This window comes from Acanthisitta chloris, unplaced genomic scaffold (assembly GCF_000695815.1).
Source record: "Acanthisitta chloris isolate BGI_N310 unplaced genomic scaffold, ASM69581v1 scaffold23297, whole genome shotgun sequence".
In the NCBI taxonomy this organism is placed as follows: Eukaryota; Metazoa; Chordata; class Aves; order Passeriformes; family Acanthisittidae; genus Acanthisitta; species Acanthisitta chloris.
Window position 1 is genome coordinate 21,082 of NW_008681322.1, and position 13,130 is coordinate 34,211.

The 13,130-nt window shown below is 52.6% G+C and overlaps 2 protein-coding genes across 2 annotated transcripts in view; one reads left to right on the forward strand and one right to left on the reverse strand.

Moving 5' to 3' along the window:
- FAM208B (family with sequence similarity 208, member B) overlaps positions 1-4,784 on the forward strand; it is a gene marked incomplete at its 5' end in the record, with an annotated part of 22,185 nt that extends 17,401 nt beyond the window's left edge. The window contains 6 exons of the mRNA XM_009078073.1: positions 626-751; positions 1,548-1,701; positions 2,466-2,571; positions 3,616-3,797; positions 4,182-4,296; positions 4,778-4,784. Coding sequence (XP_009076321.1) covers positions 626-751; positions 1,548-1,701; positions 2,466-2,571; positions 3,616-3,797; positions 4,182-4,296; positions 4,778-4,784 — 690 coding nt within the window. The remainder of the gene's footprint in view (positions 1-625; positions 752-1,547; positions 1,702-2,465; positions 2,572-3,615; positions 3,798-4,181; positions 4,297-4,777) is intronic.
- A 1,993-nt stretch (positions 4,785-6,777) lies between these two features.
- GDI2 (GDP dissociation inhibitor 2) overlaps positions 6,778-13,130 on the reverse strand; it is a 6,758-nt gene continuing 405 nt past the window's right edge. Inside the window, exons 2-10 of the mRNA XM_009078072.1 lie at positions 12,769-12,868; positions 12,166-12,300; positions 11,233-11,431; positions 10,788-10,919; positions 9,954-10,053; positions 8,938-9,109; positions 8,339-8,483; positions 8,071-8,125; positions 6,778-7,790 (exon numbers count right to left, since the gene is read on the reverse strand). Coding sequence (XP_009076320.1) covers positions 7,635-7,790; positions 8,071-8,125; positions 8,339-8,483; positions 8,938-9,109; positions 9,954-10,053; positions 10,788-10,919; positions 11,233-11,431; positions 12,166-12,300; positions 12,769-12,868 — 1,194 coding nt within the window. The 3' untranslated portion in view covers positions 6,778-7,634. The remainder of the gene's footprint in view (positions 7,791-8,070; positions 8,126-8,338; positions 8,484-8,937; positions 9,110-9,953; positions 10,054-10,787; positions 10,920-11,232; positions 11,432-12,165; positions 12,301-12,768; positions 12,869-13,130) is intronic.

The window sequence follows — 13,130 nt, forward strand, 5'->3', positions numbered from 1 at the left end:
CCAGTGCAAGTGCCTCAGCACCTCCCAGCCAGGAATTCCTCCACAGTATCCAAGCTAAAACTACTTTATTTTAGTTTCAAGTCCAACCATTTCCAGCACTGCCAAGGCCACCAATGGTCATGTCCCCAAGTGCCACATCCACATGGTTGTTAAATCCTCCAGGAATGGTCACTCCATCCCTGCCCTGGGCAGCTGTGCCAGGGCTGGACAGCCCTTTCCAGGAGAGGTTGTCCCAATATCAAAGGTAAACCTCCCCTGACACAACTTGAGGTGTTTCCTCTTGTCCTGTCCCTTGACCATCCCTCAGGCCAAACCTGATGGGGTTCAGGCAGCCCAAACTCAACCCCCCAGGGTGTTTTTTGCTGGAGCTCATTAAGGGGTTGGAGATTCAGGGAGGATGTTTGCAAGGAGGATTTGCTGCTCTGGAATAGCAAAGAGATCCATGCATGGTATGGTGAGAGGCTCAAGGTGGTTTCCTAACCAGGTGGAACACACTTGGCAGACATCAGCTGTCATTGACACCAGTGTGCCTGGCTGGGGACACTGTCTCATCCTCTCTTGTTCTCAGGCACATGTGTGCCTGGACATGTTCTCTATCCTCACCTGACCGTGGTTCCTGTTTCAGACCTTGCTGAAGCAAAAGGGTTGTGAGAAGGTTGAACCTCTGAGCTTCTGCGGAGCACAGCGCCAGGACACGGACAGGCTGCTGGTCATCATCAGGAACCAAGACATCTCCTCACACATCCACCACGTAATGCCTCAGCCTGTCTTCTTTTCCCCTCTCAGGACTGTCTTTTAATCGCAGGATCCCTTGGAAAGATTGGAGTAGCCCAAGTCATAGTGTGTTAAAGGGTTGGAATGAAGCTTAGAGATCATGCAGTGCCATCCCTCTGCCCTGGGCAGGGACACCTTGCACCAGAGCAGGTTGCTCAAGGCTTCAGCCAACCTGGAATGAAACACTGCCAGGGTTGGGGCAGCCACAGCCTCCCTGGGCAACCTGGGACAGTGTCTCATCACCCTCACAGCAAAAACTTCTGCTTGAGATCTCATCTCAATTTCCCCTTCCCATTTCTCCCCATTGCTCCTTGTCCTGTCCCTGCAGCTCCTACCCAAGGGTCCCTCTGCAGCTTTCCTGGAGCCCCTTCAGCTCCTGGCAGGTTGCTCTGAGCTCTCCACACAACCTTCTCTTCTCCAGGCTGAGCAGCCCCAACTCTCTCAGCCTGTCCTCATAGGGAAGGTGCTCCAGTCTCTGCTCAGCTCCGTGGCCTCCTCTGGCCTTGCTCTAACAGTTCCATGTCCTTCTGTTGTTGGGGACACCAGAGCTGTGCAGCACTCCAGGTGTCAAAGGGGTGAGGTTGGACTTACCCAGCCAGGCTTTGGCTCACAGGCTCTGTGGAATTGCAGCAGCCTGAGCTGCTGCAGCTCCCTGGATCCCATTCCCAGCCTTTGGGCTCTGGAGACAGCAGTGTTGGGGTGATGCAGAGGGTTGGGTGAGCTCCCTGGATGTCTCAGGGGTGCAGAACAGCCTCTCTCTCTGCCCTGAGCAGGTGCCATGCTTGCTGCAGCTGAAGCAGTGCCCCAACGTGGTGTTTGCTGGGGTGGACAGCCCTGAAGATGTCCCAGGTCACACCTACCAGGAGCTGTTCCACACTGGTGGCTTCGTGGTGTCCAGCGACGACGTGTTGAAAACAGTGACACTGGGTGAGTCCTGTGGCCTCTCTCTTCGGTTGTGAACACAGTGTTGGCTCCTGGCCTTGCCCACTGGTTGGTTGACACCTTTCAAAATCTTTCCATTGATCCTCTGCTCCTGCTTTGACATTGTAAACCTCATCTGGATGGTGGGTTGAGGTCAGGGGTTCCAAAAACATCTAGAGTACAACAGAGGCTCTAGTAGGGGTTGTACAAGGATGTTCAGCCTGGAGAATCATAGAATGGTTTGGGTTGGAAGGACCTTAAAGACCATCTGGTTCCAACCCCATGGGCAGGGACACCTCCCACCAGCCCAGGCTGCTCCAAGCCCCATCCAACCTGGCCTGGAACACTCCCAGGGATGGAGCAGCCACAGCTGCTCTGGGCAACCTGTGCCAGTGCCTCAGCACCTCCCAGCCAGGAATTCCTTCCCAATACCTAACTGAGAAGGAAGGACAAAGGGGAGACCTTATTGTCTTCAGCTCCTTAATGAGAAGTGACAGAGAAAACAGCCACACTCCTCCTGGAAATGCACAGTGATGCGACAAGAGGTGACAGGGACAAGTTGCATTTACCAGTTTAGATACTAGGGGCATGAAATTCACAGCAGGTTAATTCAGACACCAGGGCAGGATCCCAGAGATTCCAACCTCACCTAGGATAAGCCCTGAGCAACCTGAGGTGGCAAAAATTTGAGCAGGGATTGGGCCAGAGACCCCCCCCAGGCCCTTTTTCCACCCTTGGTCACCTTCTGGCTCTTGCTCTCTCCTCCTCAGGCCAGCTGAAGGAGGTGGTGAAGGTGCTGGAGAAGCTGAACAGAAGTGGGAGATGGAAGTGGCTCCTTCACTACAGGGAGAGCAAGAAGCTCCGAGAAGACCTTAGGTAATGGCTTTGCAAGAGCAGATCTTTCTATACCTGTGTGAGGTGGAGCAGCAGCAGGAGGGGGGCTGCTGGGGAGCATCAGATGGCCTGAAACCTTGTCTTGCACGTGACCCTGGATGAGGCAGAGCTCTGGCAGCTGCTCCTGCCCCCTGCTGCACCTCCATCAGGCAGTTCCCCTCTCCTTGGCAGAGATACCCTCAGGGAGTGCTGCAGCCTGCAAGGGCTGGAGGAAAGGCACAGATCCCATTCAAGGAGCTGCACATACCTAGAGCAAACCGAGCTCCTTCCCACCAGCTCCTGCACACACCCCCCAGGAGCTCAGGGCACCTTCCCCAGCCTCTTTGCTGATCCTTTTTTTGTCCCATCACCTGTGGGATCTGGGGAAGTGATGAGGAATTCTCAGTGGGTGATGTGGACAGGAACAAAGAGGAAATTGGTCTGAAGGATCTGCCAATGCAATTCCCACCCTTAACCCTTTGGACCATTGGGTTTGACATTGCAGTGAACTCTTCCCCTTGTCTACCTGCAGTCCCTTAGGGTGTACCTGCTTCAAGCAGAGTACACGAGCCACACTCTCCTCAGGGATGTCCCTGCTGTGGCCTAGACACATCCACAGCTACTTTGAGCTGCACCTGTCCCAGCATGGCCTTATCCATGGATAACACCCAACTTTTGGTGCCCCACATCCTCCCCACAGCAGGGTGTGTGAGGAGCAGCAAAGGCCTTGGCCCCGTGCAAGCTCTGCTCAGCAATCATGGAAACATCCCTGATTTATTCACAGTTCCCAGCACAAACCCGAAGCTCAGCCTTACACTAGCTGCTGGGAGGAAAATTAACCCTATCCCAGCCCAAACCAGCACATTCAGTTGGAGCTGCATGGAGCAAGGAGTCGTTTTGTTTTCCTGCTATCCATACAGTGACACTTGCTCCTGCCTTCTCCATCCAGTGTGGAGGAAAAGCATCCACGAGGTTGGAAAAAAAAAAACCCACATGGAAAGGCAGGTCCCATCCTACCTGCTCATTACCCCTCTCCTGTCCCAGCAGGGTGGACACCAATGCCCACAAGAAGCACCTGATCCTCAAGTCATGCCAAGGAGCAGATCTCATCGAGGTGCTGCACTACCACAGCTGTGACTCCACCTCATCCCCCAGCTCTGAGTACATCAAGTGCTTGTTGGACCTGCAGGTGCAGCACATCAGCACCAGGTTTGCTGTGTACCTCACAGGTAAGGGCAGCTCTGGGCACCCTGTGCAGTTGTCCTCAAGTACCACCTTAAATTGGTCTGGGAGGTGGTGGAGGAGGGACAAGAAACACTCTGTTTTCCTCTTGTTTCTGCTAGGATCACTTATTTCAGGTGTGGGTCAGGTGTGAGCAGTGTGTCTGCAGTAAAAAGCAATGTGAACAGATTTTTGGGAGTCTGCTAAGCTCTGGTAGTTATTGGAGCCTGTGGATGACTTCACATCACAGCCCAGTTCTGGCCTTGGTGGGCTGAGGGTGTTATCTGCTCCCATTTGCAGAGCAGAACAACCACAGTGGGATTTGGAGATGTTTTCTGCAGGTTTTTGGACAAACTGGTTTTGAAGTAATGGTGCTGCTCCTTCCCTTGCAGAAAATCCCACCAGCAGCAGGGAGAGCCTGGAGAGCAAAGGAATCCTTGTGGCTGATGTCAACACCTTCCTGGGGATGGTGCAGAAAGTGGCTGCACCCTTCAGAAGAAGCTACTGGTATGGGAGAAAGCTTGGGATCTATCCCAAAGGGCTTGTAGCAGCTCCTGGAGGGGTGGCAGGCAGGGAACTGCGCTCCAGCTGCTCCTGCAGCACAGCAGGGACCTTCCCAAGGTGCAGCCCCAACTCTCTCAGCCTGTCCTCGTAGGGAAGGTGCTCCAGTCTCTGCTCAGCTCTGTGGCCTCCTCTGGCCTTGCCCCAACAGTTCCATGTCCTTGTGCTGTTGGGGACACCAGAGCTGTGCAGCACTCCAGGTGGGGCAGAGCAGAGCAGAGCAGAGGGGGAGAATCTCCTCCTTGGCCCTTGGGGTGCAGCCCAGGATTTGGGGCTCTTGCAGCCATAGCCAGGAGAGCCATACTTGGCCCCACTGGGAATGGGAAACACCCCAAGATGTGCCCTGGGGAAGCTCTGGACGGGGCTGGCAGTGCCCAGAGTGAGGAGGGAGCAGAGCAGTGACCTGTGCCCTGTCTCTGTGTTGCAGGTGCTGAAGCGAAGCCAGGACAGCTCCTCCCCAGGCCCTGTGACACCAGTCTGGGCACTCTGGTCCCAGTGGGACAGCCCCATCAGCCCCGTGGGTTCTGGGTGCTGCTGCTGGTGGGGGCAGGTTGGTGCTGGTTGTGTTGTATATAGATGTTATTTAAAGATGGCAAATGCAGGTCCTGCCAGGGATTCACTCCCTGCCATCCACAGTTCAGTGGTTACTTCACCACTACCCAGTTAAGTTATTGGAGTGTTTGCAAGTACTTAGTGCAGCTGACATTGGAAGACATAGGATATACATTTCAAGGAGCCTCTCCTTGGAAGGATAGGAATGAGAATCCATTATTTTTCCACATGGTTGTTGCTGTTCACACCTCTGGGATGGCCCTGCCCCAGGGCTGAGGGAACCTCAGAGCTGCAGCCTCTGCTCTACACTACATTTCACTTCACCCCTGTTGCCTCTTGGTACTGTTTCAGTCCTGGAGCACATTCCAGCAGGTGGGAGTGTTGCACACAGCAGGATGCAGGAACAAATAAAACTTATTTATGGCTGTGCTGCCACGCCAGAGAGCTCCTCAGCTCCCAGCCAGGGCTGCTCTCGGGGTTTGTGTCCTCTTAAAGGAAAGGAGGAAAGGACATTATGTACAGGATGACTTTGTACAGGGTTTGATTAATAAAACTTACGAAACTGCAGTTGCACACACCTCTGCTTCCTGGAGAGGGTTTTCCACTCAGCATTCAGGAGGAGAGGGGTTTTCCCACCTTTGGAATTAGCTCTATTCTGCTTTGCCTCCAAGGAATGAGCAGGACAGTGGTGTGAGCTCCTGGGTGATCCAGCCTTCCCTGCAGGAGAGTCACAGGAATAACAGGTTACAGCAGAGAGAGGTAACAACAGCATTTAGGGCAGGGATTTCATTTTCCACTTGTCTTGCCTTTGGGGAGACTCAGCTCGTTGGCACTGAGTAGTCACAGTTCAAGAGAAGTACAAGGCACAGCAGAACTTCTCCAACCACTGCTCCAGCCACCAAGCTAAAGTGGGAAGGTTGTTCCTGGAACTGGCACTGGGAAGAGGAAGTGCCAAAAGCCCCTAAGCCCAGGAGGGAGGAAGGAAAGGGGCAGCCACAGGTAGGCTTGTGGCTGTGACAGTTCCTCCACAGCAACAGCATGAGAGCTCCAGCAACTGCTGAAGGGCAGGAGGAACCTCTGCCACCAACCCTACCCAGCACAGCAGGAGAAAGCTGCTCCAAGGCATTCCCTCAATTTTCCTGGCACTGGGTACAAGCACAAAGCTCCTCACTATACAACTGCTGCCCAACAGCTGGATGGATGGCATCAGCCTGCCTGAGCCCAGCCAGGGCATGACCAGGAGCATCTCATTCAGGGAGAACTCAGAGCCCTGAGAGCAGCAATTGTTTGCTTCCAGCAAGTGTCTGGGGGAAGGCCAAGCAGGGAATCAGAATCATCCAAGCTTGGAGGAGACCTCGAAGATCATCAAGTCCAACCATTAACCTGTCACTGCTGGAACTCCTAAACCAGATCCTCCAGTGCCACATCCAGACCCCGCTGAAACCTCCAGGGATGGTGACTCCACCACCTCCCTGGGCAATTCCCTGTCCCAGTGCCTGAACACCCTAACAGGGAAAACATTTCTCCTAGTATCTCCTCTGAATCTCATTAGAGAGCTAGAACTGCTCATTCCTAAAGCTTCCTCCATCCTGGCTGGAAATTTGTCTCTTTGGTGGCATTTCACCCACCCTTAGAAGCAAAGCTGAAGAAGACCTCCAAGATTGAGTCCAGCCATTAACGTGCCACTGTGACCCCTAAACCATAGGATCAAGGCTGAAGGAGACCTAAGACTATGAAGTCCAACCCTTAACCTGCCACTGCTGTGACCCCTGAACCAGATGCTCTGCACCACCCTGGGCAGGCTGAGATCCCAAGGGATCTTGGGATGAGCTGCTGCTCTTCCCACAAAGTGATCAGACCAGAGGCCAGGACTGGTTTCCAGAGTTTGGCTTTACTTCGCAGTACAGAAATCATTTGGAGCCGTGAGGAGCAGGAGAAGCACAGGCTCTGTCAGACCGATACCGCAGTGCCGTTTGGTCCAGCCGAGAAGCCACCAGGGGGGACAGAAAATACTTCCACATCTTGCCTGCTCTGTCATTTGTTCTCTCCCATTTTTATTAAGATTAAAACACAAAGGAGCCTTAGGCACAGCTGTGTCCCAACCGATGTAAACAGTTTGAGAAGCTTAAGTGGGAGGTTAAGTTCTGTGCCCAGAACTAAGCCAACATTTGCTGCTACAATAGATGTGGGTTTTGTCCATGATACAACTTTGCCACAGAGTTAAGATTGATGGGAAGAGACTTTTTTTTTTTTTTTTTTTTAGGGATGCTGTCCACAATAATGGAGTGCTCAGTTTCTATTCTCCTTGATATCAGGGGTTGAGTGACACCACTGTCACATCTACTAGCTCACCAGAAGCACAGGGTTGTGAAGGATGGTTTACAAATGATTAAAAAGACAAAGGGAAGACACAGCTGGCAATGAGTTATCTCAGATCTGCACCAACATCTAAGTCTGCAAAAATAATCATCATGAGTTCAGTCTGCCTTTTGCTTAGGTTAGTCAGGAAATCAGTCAGGAATTTGCCAGATTCTGGACAGCAGCCCTACTAGGATGAGATAATTAACACATGATATCCAAAGAGGGGACATGACCAGTGCAGTACTCTTCACTCTCTCCGAGATGGGATTACAAAAGCAGGCCTTACAATAGTGAATTTCGTACAGTGTTCATTAAGTTCCTTATATATTCAGATTAGCCCGTTTCAATCTCTCCTAATTAGGGAATTCTCATTACTGCTGCTCCTCCTCCCCGTAGATGTCGTTCTTCTTGCGTTTCATCTCCTCGAAGTCGAACTCTGAGCCCATCATCCTCTTGTAGATGTCTTTGATGTCGTCGCACGTCGTCTCGAAGTGGGTGGTGGCGTCGTAGGTGCGCGAGATGAAGATCTGGGGGGAGAGGCAGCGGTTTAGGGCTCAGCCCTGAGCCTCAGGCTCAACCCTCAGCCTCCACCCCCTCAGACATGAGCCTGGAGCCTCACCCCTTGAGGCAGAGCCTTCAGCCTCACCCCTCAGACAGAGCCTTGAGCTTCACCCGTCAGACATGAGCCTCAGGCTCTGAGACACTAACCTAGAGCCTCACCCTTCAGACATGAGCCTCAAACCTCACCCCTCAGACACAAGCCATGAGCCTCACCCCCTCAGCCTCAGCCACGAGCTCGGGGATTACCTGACTTTCAGTCCCCAGGTCAGTTGGTGCAAACAGGTCACTGATGCTAACGAACCTGGAAGGAGAAAGAAGAGCCTCAGGATATTTTGGAGCACCAGCCTGGGTGCAGGGACGGTTAAATCAAGGGGCACTGCTTAGCACATGAGGGTCAAGGTGCAGAGGGAACTCAGTTTTGACACCTCTTGGCAGCCAAATGGCTGCAGCTCCCTCAGGCCTCAGTGCTCACAGCAGAGGTGAGCAGGGGCACAGGGGCTCTCTGTGGACTCACTTCTGCTCGATGGGCTCCAAGAGGTCCAAGGCTGGTTTGATCTCCTTCTCTGGGTCTGCAGTCTCCACAGTGGTGCTGGCAATGGCAATGTACTTGCCCTGCGCCGCCACGTTGTGTGCAGAGGAGATCATGCAGACGTAGATATCTGGGGAAACACCACACAGCTCAGAGATCACCCTGCAGGTCTAAGACCACCTTCAAGGAGTTCCAGCCTGGCCCTGCAGCCCTACATGCTCTCAGTCTCCTGACTGTCCCTGGACAAGCTCTGCTGGGGTCCCCAGCAGCCAGGACACCCCTCTCAAGGGTGAGGAAACACCTCCCCTCGTGCACACAGCCCTCAACCCCTCCCAGAGCACCCCAATGCTCCTCACCCACTTCTGCCAGGCTGAGGCACTTCCTGCCATGGGTTCCTCACATGGTTTTCAGCCCACAGGTGCCCCAGCTTCTCCCAGCACTGCTCTGAACCCCTGAACACACGATAAAATACTCAGATTTTTGATTCCCACCTCTCCAGCCCATCAGAGCATGCAGTGGGTGTGAGGCCGTTTAAGGACCTCTGTGCCTCATCCCACGTGCGACGAGACCTGCTCTCCACACACCTGATTTTCGGTTGACCTGGTTCTGTGGAATGATGATCTGGCAGGAGTTGGCATCGTTGGTGTTCTTGATGGGGTGGCTCAGGATGCAGATGACCCGGATCACTTGGCCAACCTTCGTTACGCGGTCCGAGACGTAGCTGGGGTCACAGATGAGCTGTTTGCAGCGAGCCACCTGCACACAGACAACTTGAGTGACCACCAGAGGACACCCAGGGGCAAGAACAGCCTGATTCTGAGGGAATCCAAGAGCCACTTGGGTCTTACTTCCCTGCTTCAGCGTGGGAAGCCCAAATCTTGGTGTGTTATTTTTACTACACAGAGCTGTGTGGTCAGTCACAGCTCTAACCCCACAGAACTCAGTCCTTCCAGTCTAAAACCATAACTTGGCTGAACCAAATGGGTCCAAATTGACCAGCTGACATTAAAACTCATTTTTCCAGTGATAATTTAGTATCTGAGCAATCTGAAGGCTCCACGACACCTGCACTAGGACGTATCAGTCTGTAGGGTGGATTATCACCTCTGCTGCTGGCCAGGACACATCATCCCCACTCACAGGGACATCTTACCCCACCACCAAGTGCTAAACTGCTGTGAATTCCCACTCTATTTGGAAGCACATTTACAGCTTCCCAGCAGCTCCTGCACTCCTGGTTTTATCCTGCCAGGTGCAGAAGAAGCTGTGGGAAGGCCACACGGCTGTTGGAACAGCTAATATTGTCAAGGGCAGAGCTGGTTCCATACTGAGGTTAGACACACGACAGCTCCAGTTCAACCAGTCTGATTTATTCCCAGGCCAACCTTGGCAGCCCATGGAGACTCCACCCCAACTCCTGGAGCAGGGCTGCTGTGCTGGACTCCTCACCATAAGGACATAAATGTGTCTTACAAGGCACAGGGAAATCAGCACCAGCTCAGCAGTTACTACAGTTCTGAAATGGGTTTTGTGCTGCCTTTGCTCAGTTTTGAGGGAAGATGTGGGTGGGAGTAAGGAAAGAATCTAGAGGGACCATTACCTCCCCCTCAGACTTCACACCAACCACTTTGCCGTTCTCTATGACGATCTCCTCGATGGGCTTGTTGAGCATGTAGGTGCCTCCATAGATAGCACTTAGCCTGCAAGAGGAGAATCACTTCAGCACTTCCACAGCTCTGGGTTCTCACAGCCCTTCAGCCCCTCATCTCTGTCCACCTGGACAGATCCCACACCTCATACTTCTACTCTGCTTAACCACCACCCGTGCTGTCTGCTGGTCTTTCTGCCCAGGATCAGCTGGTGCTTGAGCGAGTTTAAGTGCAGTTATCCAGCTAGGAATAATCTCAGTGCAACCCAGACAGTCCTATAGGGCAAGAGCTCCAGGCAACACCTTGCTCTTACACCCATTTAATAGGGGTAAATTGAAGGAGGGGAAATTTAGACTAGGTATCAGGCAGAAGTTTTTGCTGTGAGGGTGGTGAGACACTGGCCCAGGCTGCCCAGGGAGGCTGTGGCTGCCCCAGCCCTGGCAGTGTTTCATTCCAGGTCGGATGAGCCTTGAGCAACCTGCTCTGGTGGGAGGTGTCCCTGCCCAGGGCAGGGATTGGATCTCTAATCTCCATTCCAACCCCATTAACATACTGTGATACTACACAGGCAAATCCAACTTCTTGCACAGACAATGACCACTGTGGGTTTGCAGAACTTCACATGGAGAAATCACTTCTTGACCAAGACACCAAGAGAACCATTAATGGGTGCAGTATTTTTATGCAGCACCACATTCTGGAAGCTCAAGCACTGACTCCACACATCCAAACCCCCACCAGGTGCCTCAGCAGGGCTGAGGAAACACCAAACCTGAAGTTCTCACCTTGCAAATCCCTGGGGCAGCTCTCCAAGGCCATAGAGGGGGTACAGGTAAGGACTTTTACCATATCTGGCCAGAGACTCACTGTACAGCTTAATCCTGTTGATTGTTTCTTGGCAGGGTTGATCTAGATAGCTGGAGAGGACAGTTATACCATTGGAGATGTTTTCCAAACCAAGACTTCCAGAACACACTCAGCGAGGAAAACATTTACTTCCTGTGAGGTTTCCTTCCCCACCCTCCTGGCACTATCTCCCTGGGAGTTCCCTTCTGGGAGCACTCAGTGTCACATGGAGTTTAATTCAGGAAGGAAATGCATCACTAACCCAAGGAACCCAAAGTTTAACCATCCCCTCAGACAGGGCCCGGCATTAGAGATCCACACAGCACCCAGGGACAACATGGGACACCTCGGATGGTTTGGGGAGCAACAGGATCTTCCACTTACTCATCAGTCCTGTACAGAGCGAGGGCATGGCCTGTGAAGTCTATCACATCCTGCCCCAGGTCAAACTTCTTGTAGACATCACGCATGGTGGTCTTCTTGGGATCCACACCCTCGAAGGTGCGCGGGTCGTTCTCGTCGAAGTTGGCCACGTACACCAGGAACTTCCTGAACCGACGCTTCTCAAACAGGCCCATCAAGCCTGAAAACAAAGTGGCTGGTCAGCACTCATGGAGCTGCCAAGTGGCTTTTCTATGAGTGTTTCAAGCACGGAATCACTGAATGGCTTGGGTTGGAAGGGATCATAAAGATCATCTAGTTCCACCTTTCAGGGTGTCAAACCCAAGAACAGAGAATCATTGAATGGTCAGGGATGGAGCAGCCACAGCTGCTCTGGGCAACCTGTGCAGTGCCTCACCACCCTCACTGGGAGCCACTGGAATGCTCTCCACTGGCTCCTAATGGGATTTCCTAAGCTATTACAAATGAGCAGTAGTTTTATTTGAAGAGTGCAATTGAAGTGGACAATTAAGGTTTCAGCCAGGTGCCACATGTTGGAACGAGTCATTGCAATCTGCCTCCCAAGGAATGCAATATTTCACACACACAGTTCCACCCAACGAGGGCCCAACACTAAACATTTATGGCAGAACTGGGAGCACAAGCCCCAGATGTAACCTCTCAGGGAGAGCCTCTCCACAAGGGCCACAGAACAGGCAGCTCTGCTGGCTCCCTTTGAGAGCTCCAATAAAACCCTAACTCAAGGCTCAGGAAGCTCAAGGCTCACACTGCAAGTGGTGTTTGAAGTCAAACAGGCGCAGGAGAACCCTGAGGATGCTCCCCTGAGGAGCATCAAGAGTAACCCAAGATGTGGGTGTTGCCTTTGTTTAGGGAACGGGAGCCTCAGGAGGAAACAAACAAGGTGCAGCTACTCACTGGATGCCAAAGCTTCTGCCTCAGTGGAAGGAACTTTGTAGATCTTCCCTCCCTTGTAGACGAAGCTCCCCTCGATCACCTTGAAGTCCAAGTAGCGAGTGACTTCTGTGTAGAGCAGCATCTTCACCAACTGACCTGCAGAGGAGGTGTGACACAAGTGACCCAGCTGGTCTACAGCCAGGAGCCACGAGGACACAGCTGCTCCCAAGGCTGCTCTTCCAAGAGAACAATCCCTTCCATGGCAGCACCATGGTCAATCCCCACAGCAAACTGGAAGTAAGTGGGACGAGAGCAGCCAAGCCCTGGGTGGGATCTGTCAGATTCTCCACGGCAGTGACCTCAAGCCAGGCTGGCACTGCACAATACACTCAGCCCTTTGAGCTCCAGGGACGAGATTCTAGCAGCAAGTGGTTGGGTTTGGCAAAGGAGCTGCCCCCAAACTTGATAACCACCTCACAGAGGGTGGGTTTGGTCTGAAGACCTTTCCCAGCACTGGAACACACAGATTAGAGGCTGAGGATTTGTCAGCGAGGTTTGTTCCATTCCAGCACTTGACACCAGGCTGAGCTTACAAGGCACATCAGGGAGCTCAGGATCACTTACCGTTAGCCATAAGGAATTTGGGAATTAGGTCCACGTTCCAGTCTCTTCCTCTCCCCATAGACTCTGGGGGAGTTCCTGGGAGATCAAACCTTTTGTAGAGCTTTGGAGAGAGAACACAAAACTTCTTAGAACCGAGGAAATCTGTGTGTAACTTCTCCCACACACATACACACTTTCCACCCCCACAGCTCTACGCTGAACATAAGCTCTTCAGAGCCAACTTCTGGCCAGAGTCTGAGCTCCAGTTTGGTTTTTGATGCCGCACACAACACACATCCAGTGATTGTGGCAGGCAGAACCAGGCAGAGTTACTCTGCTCATCTAATCCTTGTTCCTTCAAGGCTTAAAGTTTGGGAATTTAT